Source organism: Sinocyclocheilus grahami, unplaced genomic scaffold (assembly GCF_001515645.1).
Source record: "Sinocyclocheilus grahami isolate Dianchi unplaced genomic scaffold, SAMN03320097.WGS_v1.1 scaffold261.1, whole genome shotgun sequence".
Lineage (NCBI taxonomy): Eukaryota > Metazoa > Chordata > Actinopteri > Cypriniformes > Cyprinidae > Sinocyclocheilus > Sinocyclocheilus grahami.
This window is the reverse complement of record NW_015505440.1, coordinates 191,055-218,631: the sequence shown is the minus strand read 5'-3', so window position 1 is coordinate 218,631 and position 27,577 is coordinate 191,055. Positions and strand designations below refer to the sequence as shown.

At 37.1% G+C, this 27,577-nt stretch overlaps 1 protein-coding gene across 7 annotated transcripts; it reads right to left on the bottom strand.

Annotated features, from left to right (window-relative positions):
* Positions 1–1,858: 1,858 nt before the first annotated feature.
* On the bottom strand, positions 1,859–27,577 carry ypel1 (yippee-like 1). 7 transcript variants are annotated; one of them, XM_016290635.1, is made up of 6 exons: positions 24,971–25,245; positions 20,754–20,796; positions 20,333–20,620; positions 8,937–8,980; positions 6,380–6,488; positions 1,859–3,564 (listed from the first exon to the last, which is right to left on the bottom strand). In XM_016290635.1, the coding sequence occupies exons 3-6, from the start codon at positions 20,447–20,449 to the stop codon at positions 3,475–3,477; spliced, it is 360 nt and encodes a 119-aa protein (XP_016146121.1). In that variant the 5' UTR covers positions 20,450–20,620; positions 20,754–20,796; positions 24,971–25,245; the 3' UTR covers positions 1,859–3,474. The 7 variants fall into 7 exon arrangements, with proteins under 7 accessions (XP_016146121.1, XP_016146122.1, XP_016146123.1 ...); XM_016290636.1 differs by having other exon boundaries at positions 20,754–20,792; XM_016290637.1 differs by lacking the exons at positions 20,754–20,796; positions 24,971–25,245 and adding an exon at positions 27,325–27,577.

Below are 27,577 nucleotides of genomic sequence, written 5' to 3'. Positions count from 1 at the left end.
ACTTAATATAGCCATTATAAATACAACATGCTTTAGACCTTATATTTTAACAGTCCTAAGAAAAGAACTCAGCAAACTTATACAATCGCTTCCTTTGCATACCACTGTTGCCTTAAACTAGATGTCGTTTGAATGACAAATCTCAGATTAACAGCTCTAGAAAGGTTTGAAACCAGTGTCACTAAAAGAAACTGCAGTAAACAATCTTTTCTACTGCCAATATCAGAAACACCTTAATATGTCGCTGTAAAAGTCAAATCACAATCCAAAAAGGCTAACAAAGTAATTTCCCACTTGGTATTCAGAGAGGCCACAAACTCGATTTTTGGTTTGAACAAGTGGTTCTCAGTAAAAAGGTTTCGGTTGAGCGATGTCTTATTTTTTGGTGCACACTGACAGTGACACTGGCCTGGATCTAGTTCTGTTTCTGAAAATCTTAGGGAAAGCTGTTTTTTTGTAAAACGGCCTGGGTCGGTGTTTCTATTGTGAAATTTCGGCAGGTGAATCCAGCTCACCATTGACCATGATGCTAAAACATGACCAGCACAGCAGACATTCTGCTATTAGGCTCTCCACAGGAAACTATCGAAAAAACAACTTCAATATTAAAGAAAAAACTAAAAATACAAAGCTCATTATCATCAAACTAAGAGAGCACATATCAAAACACGCTGTGAGACAGCAAAAGAAGTGTCTTAAAGGAAACAGCACAGAGGAACTAGTGAACAACAGCAAAAACGGCTACAAATAAAGTGAGGGAAGTAAGGGAACACGCATACATGCATCCAAACACACACTCTCTCTCTCTGTCTCTCTCGTCATTCACACACATATATAAAGCCAGCGGTACAGTGAACAAAAGTGCTTCAAGTCGGGGAAGTAGAGAAACTAACCCAGTAGAAATATGTATAAAACCTTAAATATGTTACTTTATGTACAAAACTGTGTGAGAGGGACAATGTATTGTCTGTAACTCTATATCATCTTTCAAGTAAGATATATCTACAACTATTTTGTTTGCATTGTCTTTGACTGATTCGAAGGTCATGTGACCGGACTGACCTTATCGGCGGCGAACGGTAAACGAGGGTTCGCCACTCATTCTACTATTGCCTGCCATGCACGACGAAACCTCAATATTCATCTGTACGATTCGATATATATGCATTTAATTATATTCGATAAAAATCTACATTAAATGCCCCTCTTTACCTCTACAGGAAGCAAGCTCCGCCCCCTCCCATTCTAACGGCCCCGCCCCCTTTTATATACTTTGCAGAATACAACCACTGTTTCATAACATCTCTAGCTTTGACATAGAACTATGAAAAAATACTGGATTATATTAAACTTTCAAGTGGATAGAGGTTCTGTGAGGTTCGTTTCCAAGTTCGTGTCGCTTTCGAGTTCGATACGAAGCTCCAGCAGAGCTTCTAATAGATGTGCTGGGTTCTCGGAGTCATGCGCCGCACAACACAGGAGAGGGAGATTTCTTTTCTTTTCTTTTTTTATCTTTTGAAGAGGCACAAGATTCATGCTGCTTAGAGGCAAAGATGTGGAGAAAAGCTACAAAAGGAACACATCCGCTCGCATGCTCTCAGACAGTCCGGGTAAAGTGCAGAAGGTTTTGAAGTGAAAGCTCCGGATTGCATTTATCTCTATTAGCAGCAAAAGAATCACGTAATGCCACATTGAATGGTGTCCGATTGTAAAATTCGAGACCTGCTTCTGACGCGCCAATCCAATTGGACGAATTACGAGCGTAGCCTGCGGAAGAAAGCGAAAGCAGCAGATTTCGTGTGTTTGAAAGTAGAGGGAGATGATCAAGCCAGCAACCACCCAACCCTGAAAATCATTCAAAAGGCACAAGATTCATGCTGCTTAGAGGCAAAGATGTGGAGAAAAGCTACAAAAGGAACACATCCGCTCGCATGCTCTCAGACAGTCCGGGTAAAGTGCAGAAGGTTTTGAAGTGAAAGCTCCGGATTGCATTTATCTCTATTAGCAGCAAAAGAATCACGTAACGCCACATTGAATGGTGTCTGATTGTAAAATTCGAGACCTGCTTCTGACGCGCCAATCCAATTGGACGAATTACGAGCGTAGCCTGCGGAAGAAAGCGAAAGCAGCAGATTTTGTGTGTTTGAAAGTAGAGGGAGATGATCAAGCCAGCAATCACCCAACCCTGAAAATCATTCAAAGCATCTAATACAATCATTTGATTATTTTCCATGAAAAAAAGGCCATAAAATGGACAGACTTTTGCCTCTAAACCCATGAACAAGGCCTCTGCAAAGTGCAAACAAAGTAACTGCATTCAAGTATGCCATAAACATAATGCGTAAAACACACTGAGCTAACATGCACGTGTGCATGTCCAAACATGTGGTTTAACACATAAATTACACATAGCAATGAACATACACATGATTGTAATATCAACAACAATAGTTTTGTAAAATCTTGTCATCATTTGGCGTGAAGGGGGATGAAAATGTAACGCAAACAATGTTCCGAGGACACTCGTTTCAGTTTTCCCCAATGTTCAGTGCATCCAAACGGCTGTCGCTTGTCTTGTTTCGTTTAGTTTTTTTTCTCTCGCCTATAGTACGGTTGCAAAAATGGAACCTGCCACGAATGCCAACTCAAAAGACGCGTGTTTGTGTAATCTCACCAAAAGCACCAGAGACAACTAAAGCTCCTGTAGGGGTCAGACGCTACTGCTGTACCAGAGTGTCCCACGAATTGCACAGTGAAGTCATCCGAGGAAGAAAAACATTTCGATTCGGAAATAAAACGGGTAAAACGCAGGGGAAATGCCATGCCACTGCAATGCTGAACGCCCACCCCCATCTGAAATATACTGCTACATAGCCTAACCCTGAAACCAACCCCAACTCTTATAACATATGTCAACGGTCGCTACCCCAAAGTGAAAGGAAAGACAATCAGAACGGGCTTGACGCAGAGGAGAAAAATGCTAACCAGTAACATCAGTCCACCAGGAAGGACTCGAGATTCCTGTCGAAAAAAAAAGAACGCACACTAAGACACACGCCTCCCGCTCAATCACAAAAAGATGTCAAATGAAAAAAGTGAGACTGTGTCTTCTGGATACTGTTAACAGCTTACACACGAGGAGTGCCGAGCACACCGAAACCATTTAACGGGGCAGTCGAACAGGAAGGGAGAAGGTTCGGATCCCAAAGTGTTGACATGTACATCTCGGAAAAAGGTCCTAGAGAGTCTTTCAGTGACCGTAGATGTCTTCGATTCGCTTTCCGTCACTCTGCCTTTGAGTTTTGTGATGACCCAGTAGATGTCAGGATGTGTCATGGTCGACGGTGGCATGTGTGTGTGCGCGCGTGTCTGTGCGTTTTTTGTTTGTGTACGTGTGCGTGTGGTGGTGTCACTCGGCAAAGTCCACGGCAGAGCAGCCCAAAGGTCACTGAGCGGAGAGGAAGCAGGTGAAGGTCACTCCCAGCCATTATCTTTGATCATGTGAGCCAGCTCGATGATGAACTTGCCTTCTTTGTATTTCTGACTGCTCTCAAATGCATGCTCCTGTAACAGAGACAAAAACCGACGAAACGTCAGGACTGAGAAACGTGCAGTTTTGACTACTGAGATAAATCAAACAATATTTCTGTCTACTTGAAGGGATTGTTCACCCAGAAATGAAAATCCTGTCATCATTTACTCACCCGAAACCCATAATACTTTGGTTAATCTTCAAAACACAAATGAACATTTTTAATGAAAGCTGAGAGGTTTCTACGCCTCCACTGAAAGTTCAGGTAACAAAAACTCCAAAAAAGATCAGAAGATCCAAAAACGGCATAAAAGCCTTTAAAAGAGTGGTTTAATCCAAAACTTGGGCTTTTAATTTGTTCTAGCACTTAACACACACACACACACAATCTTCTGTGTTTGCCATAAGCAATGCACTATATGTATGCGTTTGTCGATCATTGTTTAGATGCACATAAAAGCATACATTAAATCTGTTCATTATATAAGGTGATTGAATCCCATCACAAGATTTGGATTAAAACACTCAATTCATATGGATTTGTTTTATGATGCCTTTATGACCTTTTAGGATCTTTTAAATTTCAATGGAGGGACAAAAACCTCTCAGGTTTCATTAAAAAATATCTTAATTTGTGTTTCAAAGCTTAACCAAAGTCTTATGGGCTTGGAAAGACATGAAGGTGAGTAAACGATGACTAAATTTTCATTTTTGGGGGTGAACTGTCCCTTTAGCAATAATGAAAAACAGGATTTGCCTTTCTCTTAAAAGATTATGATATTGATATGCTTCCTCACCAGTGCACCCAGACCATGTATTGTTTATAAGTTAAACTACAAAAATAGAAACTGCAATGTTTATATCATAACTGATACATATACTATCATATGACATATGCCACATTTACATATGGCTTGGCAGCCATCTCCTTTTTCTAGTATGGCTGCACAATTTTGGGGAGAAAAATAGAATAGCAATTTTTCTGAACTGATGACTATAAAATGTGACTATAAAATAATAAATTATTATTATTATTTACTGCTGCAATACTGTTGCTGGAACTACATTGATACAAAGATCTTAGCCAATCATAACAGAGGCCTTTAAGGTACAGTAGCCAAAACAGCCTGTTTAAAAAGGTCAGAAAGAGGGAAGAACATGTTTGGTCCAAGAAAGGGGAAATAAAATGCTATAAAAATGCAGAACAGGAGCCTTTTAATGTATTCTGGACAGGATAAGACTCCCCTGTTACATGATATAACATGCTAAAATTATAGCTATTGCTTTAGTATGGTCAGCTTAACTAAAGTCTTTTTGACTGCTTTAGGCTGTCTGAATCTCCTCTCACACCTGTCCATTACTCATCTGACTTAAATCGGCACACTAGAGCAGTGGTGTGTGGTGTGTGGTGTGTGTAAACCCTACACTGCCAGCTTTGACTCAGTTGGCTTGAAATAAGAGCTGTTCCTGAGAGTTTCTCATCAGATGATGGTGAAAAGAGCTTCGAGAAACTGGTCTGTGATCAGTGTTTCAGAGTGGCTTGAATCTAAAGGCTTTGTAATCAAACACGTGGAGACCTGAAGATGTTTAACAAGATTGAGTCACGAGTGTAAAACCCTCTTAACCAATCCTGAGACATGATAAGAGCTCTGGTTTAATCAGGAAGAGAAACAACCACACAATACCTCAATACCTGCCATCTACATAAACACATAAAAACAATGCGACAGAACTTTCCTTTTATGATTAGCTTTAGGTGAAATAATTATTAGATTACAAAAGCTTTGAGTAATACATTAACACAATACTACTGCTTTCCAAAGCAGAGATACATTAAACTTAGCTATTTTGTCCTCATTAACATGTAATTAGATAAATAAATTTGGATAGGTTGGAATATATGGCAAACATATTTAGCATTTTTATACTGAATAGCTCATCACTGATCCAAATGAACTTAAATCAATATTAAACAATATATATTTTTCTTATGCACAGAAATGCTGTATTTATTTGATCAAAAATACATTATATATTAATACATATATTGTGAAATGATATATTTTAAAGTAACAGAATATATTTTAAAATGTAATTTATTTTTGTGATGGCAAATCTGAATTTTCAGCAGCCATTATTCCAGGCTTCAGTCAGTGTCACATAATCCATATCCATAATCCAGTTTCACATAATAGATACAGAAATATTTTGCAAAATTATAAATGTCTTTACTGTCATCTTTTAATTAATGCAATGCATGCTTGCTGAATAAAAGTATGAATTTCTTTAAAAAATATATTTATTTATTGTCCATTTCGATATTTTCATGTTTGATGAAATGTATTCAAATATTAATAAAACGTCATTTCAAATGTTAAATTCACATTACAGATCTGTTCAGCATTATATTATGAGATGTGTGCTTGTTTTAATGACTTATTAATGAAAGTTATTATAAAATGTTATCAAAACTGATCTATTATTCAGTGTCTGCTGTTTGCGTATGAAAACACAACAGCATGAACACTTATAGCATCGAAGTGGGTCCTAATTGAGCGGTGAATAAAGACATACATAGATCTAAATGTGTGCTGGACTGCAGTGAGAGGTCAGAGGATGTTAATTCTGGTCACTAGAGACCAGCAAAGTAACAGGATATCAGTAGACAAAAATAAAGAAACCCACACAGCTCAGATTAGCCAACTGCTGTCACTGCAACTGCAGAACAAGCATGTATAAGCAAAGTGCGACACCTCGAAACAAAACGCAGCTTGTCTTGTGATGCAAGGAAAAGCGTTTCAAATAATAGTCTATAATTGGCATGGAATGGAAGGAGAGTTAACTTACGTATTTCCAGCCCAGAGTGGTTTTACAATTTTCACAGTAGATGTCCGCCACAGCGTGTAAACCTGTTAGGAGAACCCTCTCCTCTGCTGGACCACAACCGACATTCACACTGAGGGAAAAGAGGTTAATCAATGGTCAAAATGATTATTCATGTGACCCATGTGTTTTCTGAAAGTCATTGTGGGTAACCTTTACTGGTTGACCACTAAGGAGGTCAGAAGCAGAACTACAGCAGATGTGATTGCTATCACTGGAAACACTGTGTCTACACTGGAAGTGACCAGCGGCCATGTAGCATCACAGCTACGACTAGAATAGCTTTAAAATTACATTTAATTTTCAACCGAAATCAACTTGACATAAAAACAGACTATGCATAGGCTATTTTAGATGCCGTTGGTAAAATTATATACACACGTAAGAATGGTTTTACAAATGATTTACACAAATTTGTTCTGCTCATCTTTAATGAGGCTCAAATGTTAGTAATCCTACAAATTAGTAGCAAAGCAAAATATTATTTAAATTAGCTGATGGGGACCAGATGCATTGCATAATGAGCTGGCTTTGATATAATGGTCAAAATTAGCGGAATGCATACTGAATAAAAATCATAATCTCACAATTTACACTATCGTTCCAAAGTTTGGGGTTGGTAAGATTTTTTTGTTTTTGACTCTTATATGCTCACAAAGGCTGCATTTATTTGATAAATGTAGTAAGAACTGTGATATTGTGAAATATTATTAACAATTAAAATAACTGTTTTCTATTGCAATATATATTAAAATGTCATTTATTCCTGTGATGCAAAGCTGAATTTTTCCGCATCTATTCCTAGAGTCTTCAGAGTGTCACATTATCCTTCAGAAATCATTCTGATTTGTGCTCAAGAAACATTTCTTATTATTGTCAATGTTGAAAACCGCTTAATATTTTTGTGCAAATAATGATATTTTCTCTGGATTCTTTGATGAATGGAAAGTTCAAAAGAACAGCATTTATTTAAAATTAAAATCGTTATATTATAAATGTCTATACTGTCACTTTTGATCAATTTAATGCATCCTTGCTGAATAAAAGTATTAATTTCTTTTTAAAAATTGTACTGACCCCAAACTTTTGAACGCTGGCATATGATATTTGTAAATAATGTTTTCCATTGGTAATGTGAAGTGATCTAATTTAACTCATTTTGCATTAACACATTCTTTCATAAGTCTGTATAGATCAGTATTGTATAATATTTCAAGAGAAACTTAACTCTTAATGGAAGAATCCTTCTTGAGTTTATGTTTTTATATCTTTGCAATGGCAATGCTTAATGCTCATGCACTACTGTGCATTGCCTGAGGAATGTCACAGTTCGCTAGCACAAACACATTTAACCTAGACTTTATCATCGTAATATCTCGCACACACCGGAGCGCTAGCTTAAACACACTGGTAGCGCTATGCTTAAATATGATGAATCATCAACTCGCATCATTAGATAGCAGTGCTATGTTTAGGCCTACAGCTCTTGTAATATGCAAAACAGCTATTCCCATTCCTCTATGAGCCTCTGATAGAGATATTAGGGATAATGTGCAGTCACCCGGTCATTATGACAAAATAAACTCCTTCAGGGTGATATATGACCCATCTGCCTTGGAATCTGTCTGGGATTATTTTGCATAAACGACCAGGTACATAACCCATTTTATAAAAATACCATTCAAAAGTTTGGGGGGCCTCTGATAGAGATATTAGGGATAATGTGCAGTCACCCGGTCATTATGACAAAATAAACTCCTTCAGGGAGATGACCCATCTGCCTTGGAATCTGTCTGGGATTATTTTGCATAAACGACCAGGTACATAACCCATTTTATAAAAATACCATTCAAAAGTTTGGGGACGATAAGATTTTTTAATGTTTTGAAAGAAGTCTCTTCTGCTCACCAAGGCTGCATTTACTTGATCAAAAATACAGTAAAAACAGTCATATTACAAAATATTATTGCTGTTTAAAATAACTGTTTTCAATTGTAATATATTTTCAAATGTAATTTATTCCTGTGATGCAAAGCTGAATTTTCAGCATCATTACTCCAGTTTTCAGTGTCAAATGATCCTTCAGAAATCCTTCTAATATGCTGATTTGCTGCTCAAGAAACATTTCTTGAGCAGCTTAATATTTCTGTGGAAACCGCATCATTACTCCAGTTTTCAGTGTCAAATGATCCTTCAGAAATCCTTCTAATATGCTGATTTGCTGCTTAATATTTCTGTGGAAACCATGATAAATTTTTTTTGATGATCAAAAGTTCAAAAGAACAGCATTTATTTGAAATAGAAAGCTTTTGCAATATTATAAATATCTTTATTGCCACTATTAATCTTTTTTTAATTAATTTAATTAATTAATTAATTTTAATTAATGCATCCTTGCTGAATAAAATAATAATTTCTTAAAAAGACAGACCCAAAACCTCTGAACAATAATAGTGTATCATTTTAATTCACAACATGGAAAATGCTATAAATTATTGATGTGAATGAGATATATACTTACACTGAATTGAAGAGGTAGGCTCGCCCCTGGCTGCCTTGGAATGACTAGAGAGAGAAAAAGATAAATATAATGTTATATATGAATGATAACTTTACAATCAAAGTTCTCCCACACTCACAGATACATCAGACATGGTTTTCCATGAAAGAGGCATTAAAAGTGTGTGTGTGTGGGTGTTGTGGTCCTCTCTGTATGTTTGTCTATGTATGTGTGAGTATGTATGTAGAAAGTCTGTCTGAAACACACTGTGTTCTGACAGCCAAGCTCTGGTCACAGGCCAACATGTGTATTTCATAAATGAGTCTCTGCATGTGTGTGTGTGTGTGTGGGTGGGTGTTGTGGTCCTCTCTGTATGTTTGTCTATGTGTGTATGTGTGAGTATGTATGTAGAAAGTCTGTCTGAAACGCACTGTGTTCTGACAGCCAAGCTCTGGTCACAGGCCAACATGTATATTTCATAAATGAGTCTCTGCATATGTGCGTGCAAGTATGAAACAGTGTTTCTCTTTAGAAAATGTGTGTATGTGGGTTTATGAGACTCTACATAATAAGCTCCACACATTGAGCTGACTAGTGGAGAGTGAAGGAACAGAGGTGCTTTTATTCCTCTTCATAAAAATGGAGATAAAGCTGAACGCTGACAGGAGACACTTCTGTTGGGTTCCCATTCAGAGTTTAACGGGATTGTTCACCTAAAATTAAAACTCTGTCATCATTTACTCATGTTGATCCAAACCTATATGGCTTGCTTTCTTCTGCAGAACACACATATATATATATATATATATGCATTAACTTTAATTAGTTATGAAAAAATAACGCGATTAAAATATTTTTACCCAGTTAATGCACTGGCCCCGCCCCCAGACCTGTATGTCATCTTACATTTCATACTGACTGTTGACAAATATGATGCACGGCAACAACTCCATTGTGCCCTAAAATTCAAGATATTGGCGCAAAATGGCCGCGGCGGCCATTGTAAGTCCGTAAGACCGCAAGTGCACATGAAGTGTTCCTTTTGGGACAGGGTCAGAGAGAGCCGTTTACTGAATTCCTGAATGAATCAGCCGTTTGAATGAATCGATTCATAAAGACATTTACCGCCACCTGCTGGTAGTTTTTGTTTCTTCTTTAGAGTATCATTTACTCACTCTTATGTTGTTTCAAACCTGAATGACTCACTTTCTTTTGCACAACATAAAAGAAGGTATTTTGAATAGCCTACTGTTGGTAACTAAGCTGTTTTGGTCACTAGTGACTTTCATTGCATGACCAAAAAATAATGAGACGTTTCTCAAATTATCTTCTTTTATGTTCCATACTTTATGTTAGGCCATTGTAGCCTAAATATTTAACATGATAATAGCTTTAAATTAGCTTTTGGGGGTATTTTCACAGCCAAACTAATTTGCGATTAATTAGATTAATTAATCGCAGCACCCTGTAATTAATTAGATAAATGTAATCGACTGACAGCCCTAATATATGTATATATATATATATATATATATATATATATATATATATATATATATATGAAGAGTTCAGATGCAAAAGCCTCTAAGTAACGTCTGAATTTTTCCTTCTAAAATGAGCATTTTTCGAACCTATTCATTGCCATTAAAGTGAAATTACTGAACCCACAGCTAATTTTAGAAGAAAATTTAAAATGGCACTTTTGCATCTGAACTCTTCATATATAAACTCTTCATATATAAATAGATAGATAGATAGATAGATTGATAGATAGATATTACATTAATTAAAAAACATAAGTAACATAAGTTCCATAAAAGTCATTCATAAAACTCAAAGTCTTAGATTTGAGAACAAAGCAAAATTTAAACAATATTCAATGAAATCCCTCAAATCTGATGCAGACCTCCTTGGCATGATGACAGAAGTAGTCGTGCAATTTGTGAACAAATCTCTTGTTTGAATCAGATCTTTTCAGTGAATCAGTTCATTCAGTTTATAAATCCATGATTTGTTCATAAATCAGAATGATTCAGTTCAAATGACTCCATGATAAGGTTTCAGGTTAACAGTTTTCTGGAAAGGACTGACAGTGAATACAGACTTAAATTTCAGTTTGTTCCTCAAAAAAAAAAAAAACATACGACAGTGAAACTGCTTGGAAAAAATGACCAACACGCCACTGATAATGACTTTATGTTCCACAGAAGAAAGAAAAGTCTAGAAAGTTTGGAATAACATGATTGTGAGTAAATGATGACAGAACTAATCCCAAAAGTGTATTTCCAATCCTAAATGTCAGTTGTTTTTTTAAGCTGTCTGCATCCCTCTTTTACTCTGTCAGTATCTCTGGTTCCGTAATCTCTAACTGGCTACTTTCTCCTCCCTACTCTATCTCACCGCTGGTGGTTTTAAAAGCATTAACCTGTTTAGCCTCTACCACACCCTATTAACACAGATAATAGAGTTTAGTCCAAACAACCTGGACTAGCAACTGTTATGAGGACAAATACTTCAGTCACATACCCAAACAGCACTGCAAAAGCAACAATCAACAGCATATACAACAAGACACTACATACTGAAGAGACAATATATATATATATATATATATATTGAGAGAGAGAGAGAGAGAGAGAGAGAGAACATGTGCAGTGCTTTTCAGATTAGGACAGCTTTCTGGGAAAACTTAAACACAATCTCACCAACGCAGTTAATTATAAATGAATATTTAAACTATGCACATCTAGGATTTTTCTACAAGTGCAATGCATGCTTGCTGTTGGTGTAAGTGGCTGGATTTAGGCCAGTGTGCTCCTGGTAACCAGCTGTCATCCTCGGTCGCAAGAGCTGGGACGGGGCGAATCGGCTTTACTTTTCCACTGCCGATGACCCGAGTATAGCTACAAGCCTAATAAAGACTGTTAAAGCCCACAGCGGCTGTCTGCACTCTGCTAAGAGGAGTGTCTTACCAGCTCGAGCTGAAAGCAAACGGGTAATTTTATAGGGACCCTGACACAATGAAAGGCCCCCCAACTGTGTCGTTTTACATTGTGGGACAAGTAAATCTGGCTCTAGCTACAATGGTGGTGTGTGCATAATGAACATGGGAATGAGAGGAGGGGTGAAAGCAGTGCATTTAATTACAGATCTGCCTCCATTATTATGTTATAATTACAAACGCCGTGCATGACAGTCGTCGGAAACATTCAGTGCAAATAAGCAAAGAGACACATTAGTGTCACAAAATGTTTTTATGCAAGCTTCCGATTCAACTGGACATTTAGTAAGAAGATACTAAATACAAGTTACTTTTTTTTCAGCAGAAATTCCCTCACATTGTTCCAAGTTAAGGTTTTTGACATGGCTTGAGGATATCTTGGTAAGTGTTGCTTGGTTTTCAACTACTGTAACCATAACAGCAGGCCACACAGAAGGGATCCCTGGGATTCAACAACTCGCTCATATTTGCCAGAGGATACATTTCTCTTTTAAAAAGATTAATGAACACTTTACCATTTTTCCGCATGACAAGGGCCAAGGCTATTTAGGTTAACCTGCAGATGCAATGAAGTGTAGGTCAATTATTTAAATTGGCGGTTTGGACTGTGTGGCCTAATGCATACAGTAAATGTTGCATGCAAACTAAAGGGTGAATACTCTTCCTACAAACCTGAAATAGCATTTCAAAACTTTCTACCAAATGCATGCACTTGCACTGGAATTGGTGGCCTGTTACATAAACTGCTTAGACTAGTCATCTCATTTTTTTCTTTAAGACTGGTCATTAAAGAAGTCAGTTACATAAAAACTAGTTAATTAGTCAAATTTGAATCCAAAAAGTAAGTACTGCTATCTGATCGAACTAGTTGTTAAGTTGACTCAAGAATGCACTTTAGCTGAATTTAACGGTCATGATTTCAATCTCTCATTTTAAAAATGTCTTTGGCATAATCAACTGTCAGATGTGACAGTCAGACTGTGACTGCCTTTGGTTGAAGTAGTTGCAAGGTTGCCTTGTTCAACCAATGATGCATACATTTTAATTAGTAATCACAAAGGTCACACAGACTACTAATAACATACACTTCAAAAGTCTGAGGTCAGTAAGGTTTGATTTTATTCAGCAAGGATGCATTATTTAAGGAATAGATTACATTTTAAAATATTTATTAAAACAGTTATTTAAATATTTTTTCACAATATTATTGCAAAATAAATGCAGCCTTGGTGAGCATAAAAGACTTCTTTCAAAAAAAATCTTTAAAAAAAAAAAAAAATCTTCCAAACGCAAAACTCGTTGGTGTATGTAAATGAAAAGTGAAATGCATTCTGGCATATGTGCAAGTTATTTGTGCATGCTTAAAATTATATACTTTATTGAAACTATGCATTGAAACTACACAAAGTGTTACTGCACTCCAATCAATGTAGATTTGGAGCATGCAGCATTGCTTTATCGTTTCATATGCCAGTCAGAAGATTTATGGCATCAATTCACTGATTCATGATCATGTCATAAACTTTGAACAGCATCATCCACACACTTCAAAGGATATTCAGTCCATAACAGAAACATCAAAGAACAGACGTCTCTCAGGTCTTTATGCAAAATGTCTGAGATTCTTCCAGCAGCCATCACAGACTGATTTTGATTGCAAGCCTAAAACTTTCCACCTGGCTTGAAAACAAAACCACCCATTCTTCCCTGCCTCTTTTGCCTGTCTTCATTTATCTATTGGCTAAAGACTTACTCAGCACTTACTGGCTGACTTTCCTCCCTCTCTCACTGGTCTTAACTCTTCTGCAAATGTAACCTGAGATTACTGTTGTTAAAACAGAACAAGTGGGTCATTTACTGTTCCTATCAAAGGCACCTGGCTCTGAGACAAACTGCAGTCAATGCCGGGTTTGTTCTAATTCTTTTCAATCATTACCTGATTGTGGGGAGCAGTTAAGAGGCACATCTGATAGAAGAGGTTTGGTAACCCACTTTAACTACTGAGGAGGAGAAATAGGGAGTTTAATAGAAAAGGGATCAGAACCGGCAAACCCATCAACAAACAGATGCAGATAAAGGCAAGACTACATAAAATTCATAAACCTACACAATCAGTTGTATTGATAGCGTAGCACGTCTCCAACCTAACATGGATAAGCATGAAAATACACAGCACACTAAAATAGTCAACTTTAAATTAGATACTAAAAATAGTAAGTATACAATTTTTTGTATTAAAAGAAAATAAAAAATGTTCTTGCTTCATCCATCATTTCTGATTTATTTTTAAAATCAGTTGATTTTACAGAGAGCAATGTATTGGCCCGGCCAATGAATCATTTATTTGGACAGTTTGCAATAAATTGTGTCATTTTGTCTGGTGTTGTATCTACCCATAGCCATGTCAATACATTATAAATGTTCTGTTTTCAAATATTTGTTAGCACATTTTGAGTAAATTTATCAAATGTGTAAAAAATATTATAAAATAAAAATTCAATAATTCAGCGATAAATAAATATTTTATGCAAGACGTATAAATTAATTAATACATAGATTTATGCATTATTGATTAATTATTAGAGCTATTTATTATGCATTATGAGAGATTAATTATTATGCATTATTAATTAATTGTTAGCAAGAAAAATAAATAAATACATACATTTGCATAAACAATGGCATCTTAGAAATAAAAATACATTTTGACAAGAAAAACAAAATGATGTAATACGTATATATATATATATATATATATATATATATATATATTAGTGCTAGGCAATGATTAATTGCGAAAATTCCAAAATAAAAGTTGTGTGTACTGTGTATATTTATTATGTATATATTTAAAAAAATATGTTTATATATTAAATATATTTATATATAATATCAATTATATGATTATAAATCTATACATGTAAATATTTTCTAAATATATACTGTATGTGTGTGTCTTTATATATACATAATAAATATACACAGTACACACACATATATTATATAAACAAAAACTTTTATTTTGGACGCGATTAATCGCGATTAATCGTCGCCCAGCACTAATATACATATATATTTTCTTCAGCTTTATTTTTGCCATTTTTGCCTTTATTATAGGACAGATCAGAGCTGACAGGAAGTGAAGTGGGAGAGAGATAGGGGCGGGATCGGGAAAGGTCCTCGAGTTGGTATTCGAACTCGGGACGGCCGTAGCGCACTGACACGTATAAATACATTTATGCAAGATAAATAAACAAATACATTTGGCCAAAATGAAGCATCATAGAAGGTAAAATAATTATGCTGCCAATGTTTTGGAACAGGCTTTGCGTTGGGAAAGTGCCTATGGTGCAGGGCGATTAGTTATGTTCTTCTTCCAAGAACGTCGGAGTATTTTTTTGGAGGCGCCCCGTGTAAGAATTTCCCCACTCGACTATATAAGAGATTGCTTAACGTATAAAGGTCTTTCTGTAGTGAAATACTACCAAATGTCCCATCGCTGGAGCAGATGGGGTCTCTGTCTGCAACCCAGAGAGGGGCTTGATGATGACTTACTGCAGCAAAGCCTTAGCTTAGCCTTTCCACAATACTGTCCGCATTCCGCCAGTGATGTTTGATGCCGATCCAAGACTTCAGCATGCGAGTCCTGCTTTTTGTTGGCTAGCACCATGCGTGCTAATCCTTTCTAATGTTGGCAGGTTTGTGACTGCATAATGCAAGATACCTTGATACCTCCTAGTTTCTGAAAGAACGCATTAGTAGGACGAGATGCATCCTTTCAATGAAGGTTTCACCACAATTAATATGTATCAAGAATGATCGCATTATGAAAGATATCAACAAGAAGAATGATATCGGGCATGGCAAGTCTTGGCTTTTGTGGCCATGCTGGAAGAATGAAAGTATGTCATAATCAAATTGACCTGCTTTACCAGTTAAAACAAAAAAGCCACAAACATTTTCCACTTTTGACCGCTAACAAAGACCTCCATTCTGAAATAAAGTGGGTCATCTTTAAGGCACCATCTAAATGTCAGGATATGTAAGGAACATCTGTTAAGCTTTTCATGGTTTAAATGTCTATTCTCGCCCTTAAAATCCCCTCGCAGATAACATCGCAGAAACAATGTACCCTTCATAATATACGATCTGCCATCGAGCAGGGCCATTTGTTAATGAAATGAAGACGCGTGCCATGAAAAGAGCCCTTAGGTTTGCAGTAGCTACAGGAGAAAGGCGCTGGACCCAGACTATCACCCAATGACATAATCAGCTTAGAGGTAATTCTTGGCGCTGAGGAGATGAGAAGGAGAAAGGAAGTTGCAGGAGAGCCCATACAGCAAAACCGCTTTTCACTCAGAGCGACACACCTCCCTAGAGCATGTGGTGTTTTTCAAGTGCTAAGAGCATTAATGCTTTTATTTGAACACACAAACAATCCTGTCTGAGTGCGCCATGGCTGAATGAAAAGAGACTTTCTGAAAGATTGTGGAGGATAAACGCACTGGAGCCTGAGCTGAAGTCCATTCAAATAAAATTTGTTTTGCTCACTGTGAAATTACATTCTTTGTCATGAATTTTGTCCCTGGTCTACCTTCATGTCCCGAAGAGAAAGTTTAACTGGCAAGGATTCATACAGTCATGCAATTAATATGTGACCCTGGACCACAAAACCAGTCATAAGGGTCAATTTCTCGAAATTGAGATTTATACATCATCTGAAAACTGAATAAATAAGATCTCCATTGATGTATGGTTTGTTATGATAGGACAATATTTGGCAGAGATACAACTATTTGAATATCTGGAATCTGAGGGTGCAAAAAAAAATCTAAATAGTGAGAAAATCGTCTTTAAAGTTGTCCAAATGAAGCGCTTAGCAATGCATATTACTAATCAAAAATTAAGTTTTGATATATTTACGGTAATAAATTTACAAAATATCTTCATGGAACATGATCTTTACTTAATATCCTAAAGATTTTTGGCATAAAATAAAAATCTATCATTTTGACCCATACAATGTTTTTTTTGGCTATTGCTAAAAATATACCCCAGCGACTTAAGATTTTGTGGTCCAGGGTCACATATGTGTCTAAAGAGGGCATGATATTACCGCTGCTCTCCACAGATCTTATTTTAGATCCTGTGTGTATTTAGATACAGATGGCAATGCATCATCATTACGTGTCAACAAGCCATAACTTGGCGGTAATAAGATTTGTACATTTTTACGGATTTTAGAGATATGAAAATATATCAATTAATACGAGTGACCGAGTAGGGCATTGGCCAGGTCAATTAACAGAAGTGCATTATTCAGCCTCATATCACTGCCAAACTCTATAGCCATGCCAATATATAGTATACATTTTCTGTTTTAAAATATAATTTTGGAGTACAAAATTTTTTTAATAAATGTATAATTGAAAAAATAAGTGTGAATAATAAATAAATACAGCAATATACATATAATATTATATTTGTATTTTGATATAAAATATATAATAATGTATTTTGAGAAGTAAAAAAATTGTAAGTGTAAACAATAATTAATTTCAGTAATATATAATAAATATATACACACACACAGATACATATTTGTTTGTTTGGGTAAAGTACTTTTAGCCTTGACCTGTTTGAGGCCACTGTCATCTTTATACAATACCACTATAAAGAACTGCACCATTGCATATCTACATAATCTATGACCTTAAAATAAGAACAACAAAAGTCTCTAAATACGTAATGGAAATACAAGTTAATCAATATTCCATTCCTCAGGTCAACATAATCCATAAAACGATGCTGAATCACCAATAGGACATGTTGAACAACTTCAAAAATATGACCCATAAAGCAGCTATGTGACGTGGCTTCTTATTGTACGTGAGAATTTTAATTAGGTGCATGTTCCTTCACTATAAAAATGAGGAAGCTAATCTTACCTAACTGGGACCGGATTCATGAAAATCTTCTTAAGAAAATATTTTAGAACTTTTTTAGAATTTTACTTTGGAACATTCTTATACACTAAAAAAAAAAAATCTTATCTTCTTCCTTAAGAACACCTTATTTTTATTAAATGACAGGTGTTATTTGATTGCATATTTTGTTTTGCATATCTGTCTTTTTGTACTGCCTTGCAGATTACCGTAATAATCATAAAAAGAGTGTTGTAGTAATTAAAAAATTCAAAATAAAGTCCATGTTTGACAGAATTTCGAATTCTACAGTCATCACACATAATCATGACTGATCATTGTTTACATAATGGATCACTGGTGTCACTTTTGAGTACTTGTGCACATTGCGAGTTCAAGTGATATATTTATTTATTTATTTCAGGTTTATTTGACAGGGACAATGCACATCAATAATACATAAATGTACAATGTGCCAGAATTAGCCAGAAGGCTATTTTGCATCTGCAGTCCTTGGACTGATGGTAAAATTTTCACCGTAAAAATATAAAGAATTAATCAATACATAATACTTACATACTCCAAAATACATATAACATTCACACTATTCCTAAAAAAACAACAACAACAACATCCGCTTAAAAGTTGTGCTGTGATTGGTTAGCTGGGCCAGCGTGTGTTGTGATTGGCTCCGCTCGGCGCCTGGTCGGGAAATGACATGCCCCTTACCATAGCCGTGTGTGCACTTCAGTGTAAATATTGCGTCAAAATCAAATCAATTTGAGCGCGATTTAAACCCGGATGATTGTAACCACTCTAAGTTAGTCTGCCTTGGGAAAGCTAGCGTGTCTCCGACATTATGATAACACTCGTTGCCTTCTCTAGTGCAGCTCAACCAGGTCTCGTCCCATTCGTCGGTATTTGTGATATTATAAATCCCGGAAAATATGCGTTGTAGTCCAAACGAGTCGTTCGTTGTAGTTTTTGAAAAGTGATTTCTGTTAAATAAAATATCTCCTTTTGAAGTGAACTTTGAGCTTTGTAACTTCGCAGATCTTTTTTATGCTCAAACTGCAACATTACAGACTAACTAAAGTTTAAAAAGTGAAAAAAGCATAATAGGACCCCTTTAAAAGGTCAATACACACTGTTCCAACAAACAATGAACAATACCTGATCGTTGTTTTGTTTTTTTGGATCAGTGCGTTACACCTGTTGACTTGTGTTGGCATTGGTCATTAATTGTTTTCGCCATTGAACTTGTTGAAATTACATTTTTAGTTTTTTGGAATATCTGAGAAGTAACATACTGCAATCTGGTGATGGTAGCTATTGGTCGACGTCAGTTGTTGCGGTGTGAAATAGCCTGAAGAGATTTTTAAGGATTTCATTTTCAGGCATTTAAATTCTAATTCAAAGTTTTTTCTTTAGAACAATCTTAAGATAAGAACATTCTTAAAAAATGTTTTTGTAAATCTTGAAAAAAAAAATCTAAACTTAGAACAAGAAGGAAATAGCAGTTACCAAGAATTTAATTCTTAAGAATGTTATTGTGAACCCGGCCCCTGAAGACTAATTTTCAAATTCCTTTGTCCTGGAAAACAAGAAATTAACAACCAGCATGCAAACAGGTTAACCAAACCACCTGTTTTCAGATCTGGTCTGAACTACAAGAGGGTTCGACTGATCCTGACAGGTGCTGTGCATACTGGGAAATGGATCATCTCTTGCAGTAGCGTTAACAGCTTAGCCATCTGGGAGAGTGGCACGTGCCTTCTGTGCGAACATATCCTGTTATATCCAACAAACAAGATTCAAAGTGTCTACTGTGGTATCACAGTACACCATAAACAAAACGGTACTGTAGTTAAGCTGGTAAACCTATTACGGATGCCGTCAGGAGACACAATAAAAGTCTAGTCGCAGAGACGAGACTTATTGCATGTTGCAAGGTAACAGAAAAATGTTATATAGTTTTACTTATATATAGTAATAAGTTATAGCTTTATATAGGGCTGTGCAATTAATCGCATGCGATTGTCATCCGCATCTCGTCAGTAAAACCGGTTCCGTGATTAGTAGTAAATCGCCATCACCTGCTTTCCAATGGAGCGGCATTTACTACACAGAGCCGTAGTTCACTGACAATTACCAATATCACGTTCATAATCGAATGCGATTCATCTGCGATTATGAACGCGATATTGTGTAGCTTGTCAGTGAACTACAGCTCTGTGTAGTAAATGCTGCTCCATCTGAAAGCAGGTGATGGAGATTTACTACTAATCACGGAACCGGCTTTACTGACGAGATGCGCATGACAATTGCATGCGATTAATTGCACAGCCCTAGCTTTATATATATTAACATGTTATAGCTTTATATATATATATATATACAGTACTGAATAATGTAGTTAAGTTGGTAGTATGGCGACTTTTAATTAGTTACTCCCCAACATTGTCTATGAGTCCATTAGAGTCTCCACTGACCTTTGAGATGAGCTCATCGTGATTAGCGAGATGTGCCCGGCAGTGGATGCAGCTGTAGGTTCGGTGACAGTTGGGCAGGTAAGCCTGGAAGGTCTTGGACTTTGTCATTTTTACCATCTCACAGTCGTGGTCCTCCTCACTGTGTTCCTCTGGGCTGGCGCTAGACGAGTTGCAGCTCTGCTGAACTTGCTGACAGAAGAAACACTGGAAGATGCAAGAAAAAGCCGTCGTTGTTGTGGAGTGGATGTGTGGCACGCTCCACACAGACACCACAGGAGAAAATACGACCTTGAAATAAAGGGAAAGAAAGATGGGGAAGGCCATTACTTTTTGGAATAAACATACTCTATCCTACCAGACTATAAAAGACAGGCTGAACTGACTTTAAAAAAGCAGTTCACCCAAAAATGAAAAGTCTTACATCCTTTACTCATCCTCATGCTCTTCCAAAACCATATGTCTGTCTTGAGTTTTTTTTTTACATGAAACACAAAAGGAGAAATTGCACTGGTCACTTTTCCATGCAATTACAATAAATACGAACAAGAGCATTCAAACTTAAAAAAAGATACAGAAGTATTATAACATTTCTCATAGAAATTGCATGGAAAAACAAACCATTGAATGATGACATTTTCCATATTTATGTTGAACCTACATTTGCATTTATGCATTTAGCAGATACTTTTATCTAAATAGACTTACGCTGGATTCAAGGTATACACTTTTAATTCAGTGTATTTCCTGGGAATCAAACCCATGATGTTTGGGTGTTGCTAGCGCCATGCTCAACTTGTGTGAACCATTTCTTTAGCATGAAAAATTTGTCCTAGAATTGCAAGAATATTTAGCAAATTAGCAGCTGAAATCAGATAAAAGTGAAAGAAAACAATAATTTCCTCTTCACCCGTGACAGCTTAAGCCTGAGCAGTCTGTGAGGCGTTGTGTGTCTGATGAAGTGTGAATAATAATGATTTTCCCTCCAGTGAATACCACATATTTAAGATTCACTTTTTAACCAACAACGGTTGTTTAAGCATGTCAAAAACTGCAGCTAGTTGCCCTGTGCACCAAGAGGACCAAGCTAAGCTTTATTGCCACTGTGGGAAATCCCGTGTCTATTAGAGGATGACATTCAAATCAACTTGCTTAAAGGGTTAGTTCACCCAAAAAATAAAAATGAGGCTGTGTTTTACTCACCCCCAATGCATCCTAGGAGTATATGACTTTCTTCTTTCAGACGAATCCAGTCGGAGTTATATTAAAAATTGTCTTTGATCTTTCAAGCTCTATCGTTGTACTCAGCGGGTGTTGCATTTCTTCTGTCCAAAAGACGTGAAATAAAAAGCACCCTTCCGCTAAAAAAAGTGTCTCACACGGCTCGGGGGGGCTGGGAGGGGTCGACAAATGCCTCCTGTAGCGAATCGATGCGTTTTTGTAAGAAAAATATCCATATTCAAAACGTAATAATCACTTTGATGTAGCTTGTGCCAATAGTTGTACACAGAAGCAGTTCCAGGGGAATGACGTATGAGGTCAGCGCTGCGCATGCGCCGGTGAGTCTCGTGAAAACCAAAATTTGTTAACAGGAGCAAAGGAAGCAAAGTTTCCTTACTTTAGCAAAGGAAAACCAGTCTCCTCTTGGCTTATATCGAAATCCTCCGACATTCTTCTTTACAAATCCTCGTTTTGTACTTCTAATTAGTGACCGTTGTTTTGTTTCGATCTCTCCGCGTGCGTCACTTCTGAGCGGCGCATGCGCAAAGCTGACCTCATGCGTCATTCCCCCGGAACTGCTTCCGTTTAAAACAGAGAGCGCAAGCTAGAGTCAAGTGATTATTACGTCTTGAATATGGATATTTTTCTTACAAAGACGCATCGATTCGCTACAGGAGGCCTTTGTTCACCCCCCGGAGCCGTGTGAGACACTATTTTTTGTGGAAGGGTGCTTTTTATTTCACGTCTTTTGGACTGAAGCAATGCAACACCCGCTGAGTACAACGATAGAGCTTGAAAGATCAAAAACAATTTTTTATATAACTCCGACTGGATTCGTCTGAAAGAAGAAAGTCATATACTCCTAGGATGCATCGGGGGTGAGTAAAACACAGCCTCATTTTCATTTTTGGGTGAACTAACCCTTTAAGGCCAGACTGCCCCTTTATTAGCGAGCCAAAATATTACTAATGCAGTAAATCAGTTAAGGCTGCACTTATTTCAATAGATTTTAGCAACTGGCCATCCTTTGATTATCATACAGTAACATATTACCATGTGATACCACTGTACCATGGTGCTTTTTCAGGAACATGATGATTAAGTTATTTTAACACTTGTAGATGAATGCTGCTTGAGGCACTGATAGATTTTAATATGCGCTTTGCTAACTGCCATCCCTTTGTGTCATTCGTCTTTTCACAGTTCTCATTCTGTTCGCACAGACCATCAGAAAATAACAGGAAACCCTGTATAATGCGCTAATGAGGGGGCAACAACACTGTATGCAATAGAAAAATACAGACACACTTCCGCAATAGCACAGGAAGCTCCAACCATGCAGGCCAACAACAAAACGCGCGAGCTCTGCTCCTGTGGCGCCAAGTGTTGCCAGATCTTGCTAAAACAAGCAACATGCTCGGACTTACCTAACCGAAATAAGCATGAAGCAGCAACCCCAAGTTGCTTTTCATTTGCGTTAAACAATGTCAAATTACTCCTGATGCTAAAAAAGTCTGTATGTCCTCCACCACAAATCATTTCGACGGTTTATATAGTACAGCTGACCAGCTAAATCTCATTCACACACGTGAAAGGGGATTATAAGAAACGCAGAAACAGGGAATGAAAGATGAATTGGGCTACTGCTTTTAATAATTACATAATATACTGCGCTGCGCACAGCAGGTAGGAATATTTGACATCTGCTATTAGTAGATAATAATTCATTGTGCTGTAAAGACCAAGCTCTTGGCAGTCAAATATGCAACTGTACTGACATAATTGTTTAATAAGCCCTCAAAACTGCCTATAATTATAAGCGACTTTACGTAAACACATAAAACACGACGTCGCGTATAATGAGCGGAGATGGCAACGCAGCGCGCGATATGACACGCGTCTCGGTGGAAATGAGAACTTATAAGCATGAAGCAGCAACCCCAAGTTGCTTTTCATTTGCGTTAAACAATGTCAAATTACTCCTGATGCTAAAAAAGTCTGTATGTCCTCCACCACAAATCATTTCGACGGTTTATATAGTACAGCTGACCAGCTAAATCTCATTCACACACGTGAAAGGGGATTATAAGAAACGCAGAAACAGGGAATGAAAGATGAATTGGGCTACTGCTTTTAATAATTACATAATATACTGCGCTGCGCACAGCAGGTAGGAATATTTGACATCTGCTATTAGTAGATAATAATTCATTGTGCTGTAAAGACCAAAACTTTGGCAGTCAAATATGCAACTGTACTGACATAATTGTTTAATAAGCCCTCAAAACTGCCTATAATTATAAGCGACTTTACGTAAACACATAAAACACGACGTCGCGTATAATGAGCGGAGATGGCAACGCAGCGCGCGATGTGACACGCGTCTCGGTGGAAATGAGAACTTGTTTACCTGTAAACATCATACGTGGATATTCAATATGTATGACTTTTTGCAGAACGTGCAGACATAAAAGGTCGAGATTATTACCCACATGCAATGTTTGTAGCGCGAATGATATTGTAAACAAATGAACCTGATTACGTCCTCGCGCAAATTGACAAGTCAAGCGCGCTTTCATAAAGATAAGTTGAGTTTGTAGCCACAAAACACTGTGAAATTCATGAAAATGCCGTTTAATCGGTTAAACAGCTAATTCAATGAATGGGAACAAATGAAGCGTTCAAATCATAAAAGAAGACCCGAGGACGGTGAATCTGAAGCAAGATCAACAGCAGACAAACAAAGGAGGTTCACGAGCGCCTGTTAACCTGAGAGGATGAGGCTAATCATGAGCATTATGGCTTAAGAAAAACAATAGCTATAACAAATCTAGCCATTTAGGAGCTCGATTGGCCACGTTAAGCTCCTAATCACTCATAGAATAAGAATAAGCGAGTCAATTATTCCGTAGCACTTATTCGGCGTAAGCATTCATTTGTTTCTTTTGTTTACGTCCCTGCAAAGAGAGAAACAACTAAAGCAAGGTCTTCAGAAAAGCAATTCAGCGAGCCAACAATAGGCTACCAGTTACAAAAGGTGCAAACTGATTGTTGTCAGCGGGGTCTTTAGAGAAAACAACAAAGAAACTGTGCAACCAACGTGGAAACAAAACAAAGACTCGTGCTTCGTGCCAAAACCAGGAAGCACAGAGGCAGGATTTGAGACTTAATGTCTGCAAACACCAATGCCAACGGTAAATTGTATGATACATGCAATCACAATACCATATTTGAGTTTTTATTCCGTATAATAAACGCGTGCATGCATCCAGCTCCACATTTTTTCCCACTGACAGACCAGAGATTTAGAAAGGAATGGTTCTGAGCTTGTGTTAATTAACAAGAGCTCTACAACAATGATCATGTTTTCACGTATCAAATATACGAGTCTCTAAGCTTGAAATGAACGTCTCAACTTACCACCTGGATCTCAATGCGAAGCTCGGCATAGATTTTCTATAGGGAAGCTGAATATTGTTATTTTTGTTTCTCCAGAGTATACTTTGTGATATTTTTATAATTTTTTTTGGTTTCGGTTGTCTTGTCTCGGTGCAGATTCCGTCTGAGACCTCAAACTGAGACTATCTGACAGTTTTGTGTGTCGGTTAGGCTGTACATTTCTCTAGTCTTTGTTGCACTCTTTGTGTTGTGATAGACTTGCTGCTTTGTGAGTGGGCGGGGCGTCGCATTACTGGCGTGTGAAGCATCCAATAGATGGGCGGGGGGCGGGGCTACCAGCCAAGCGAAAATAATCCCGGATGTGTAAATAAATACAATGCAATTTAACGATTACATAGGTTAAGATGATTATGCATTTTGCATTATGTTCCTTACAAGAGCTACATGCATAAAGAATAATAAACCAACGAGGTGGACAGAAATGTTTTAGATTTTAAAAATGATTTCGTGGTAAAAATGTACAATTTAGTATTCGTTAAATAGTTGCATGTCTTGCATTATAATCTGTTGTTATTAGAATCCTATAGCTACTTTCAGCCATATAATGTCACTGATTCCTTATTATAACACATACACAAATACCACATGCAAATCATGCCAGCACATCAATATTGCTCTAAAATAGGGGTTCATGTAGGGGTGGGTTTCACAACCTGCCAGCACTAAAGAAATGGCCCCATCTTTATGCGCCAGAGAGCATCTCATTTTGCATTATGTTCCTTACAAGAGCTACATGCATAAAGAATAATAAACCAACGAGGTGGACAGAAATGTTTTAGATTTTAAAAATGATTTCGTGGTAAAAATGTACAATTTAGTATTCGTTAAATAGTTGCATGTCTTGCATTATAATCTGTTGTTATTAGAATCCTATAGCTACTTTCAGCCATATAATGTCACTGATTCCTTATTATAACACATACACAAATACCACATGCAAATCATGCCAGCACATCAATATTGCTCTAAAATAGGGGGTTCATGTAGGGGTGGGTTTCACAACCTGCCAGCACTAAAGAAATGGCCCCATCTTTATGCGCCAGAGAGCATCTGCTACGCCTTATAAATAATAAGTGAAGCGACTGCCTCAAATAAATGATGGTCACACAATAATCCAACCCAGAATTTTAGTATCAGTGCGCAACTAAAACGCCAGATGCAATGCATAACGTTAAAACTCCCTGTAGTCTACAATGACATGAACGCCACTGCCATCATATTCGTTGACCGTTCAAAGATAAATAGCCTAACTAATTACCTATTGACACAGACAGACGTTCCGATGATAATCAATACTGATCAATTGTTTCAAAAGCGAGCAGGAGGGCGTGAATTCGTGAAGTCTTCGTCTAAATACCGTATTGACCCAAATATAAGACGATGTTTTTTTTTCTTGGAAATACATCTTTTAAAAATGCGGTCGTCTTATATTCAGGGTCTAGATTTTGACATGTCAATAATACACTCACAACACTATGAGTGTGCCATGAAATACGTAATGTAATGCGTGTTGTAAAGAAGTACGCGAGTAAAAACAAAAGAAAAGCTTACAGCTGCATGAATCGTGACTGTCAGGTTAGCCTGATGGGACCAAATTCCCTTTGTGATTTTAAAACGTAAGACAGTACCCAGATTTGAAGACTACAGTAAGATTGAACTTCTACTGTTAATAAGATTTTGGTAGACTACTATTAGATGGATAGCCTAAATTTCCTAATTCAGATGGGCTACCCGTTTTTTTAGTTTTTTTAATGGTATATCAAAAAGTGTATATTTTTTTAAATGTGATTGTTGGTACATTTGACCAGTTTTTACCATACTTCCAAAACAAAAATTAAAATAGGAAAAATATGCAATATGAAAATAATTGAAGACAAAATGTGTTTTACTGAGAAAAAAAAACCAGATTTGGTTTTTAAAAAGCCTTTTTCCAAAAGGTACATCTGGAAAAAGGGGGGTCGTCTTATATTCGGGTCAATACGGTAATAAGGAAGCCTGTCGCGTCGCCACCACTGTCCTGATGATCTCATGTGTTTTCATTCTGCGTCCCATTTTATAACTCCGCACCATGGTAACCCACAGTAAAGCTTTTCACACCGACACAAGGCAATTATTACCCAGCTCACATAATAAAATAAAACTAAAGACCGTTGTGCTTGACAGCGTCGTGTTTTAACTGGTCCCCTGCCGTATCATTTAAAAACACAGCACACCAATGTGACCTTCGCTGAGGCACTTAGGATGCAGTGCTCTTACAGCAACTCACACACTGGGAAGAAGACATGGCAAATGTTGCACGATGCAGAATGCAATACCTTTTGGGTGGAAGTGGATCAGTTGTTCTCCCCACTGCAGGGTTTCTCATTTAGGAGCGCTGCTGCGTCCGCATGTGTCACGACGGTCCAAGATGATGCTGTTGTTGTTGTTGTTCAGAGTCTGCTGTTCATAGTTCTTCCGCTCTGACACTCTTCTCTGCGGATTTTTTTTTCTTTCTTTTTTCTTTTTTTGAATGAGACTGTGATGCGGTCACGTACATTACTGTGCGCTCCACGCTCTCTAACATTTACA

Bases quoted from the DNA above. Each gene is read 5' to 3' on its own strand.
- ypel1 (XM_016290637.1), bottom strand. From the start codon at position 20,449: ATGGTAAAAATGACAAAGTCCAAGACCTTCCAGGCTTACCTGCCCAAC. The intron at 8,981-20,332 runs GTCAGTGGAGAC...TTCTCTCTCTAG, and splicing joins ACGATGAGCTCATCTCAAAG to TCATTCCAAGGCAGCCAGGG. The intron at 6,489-8,936 runs GTAAGTATATAT...CTTTTCCCTCAG, and splicing joins GCCTACCTCTTCAATTCAGT to TGTGAATGTCGGTTGTGGTC.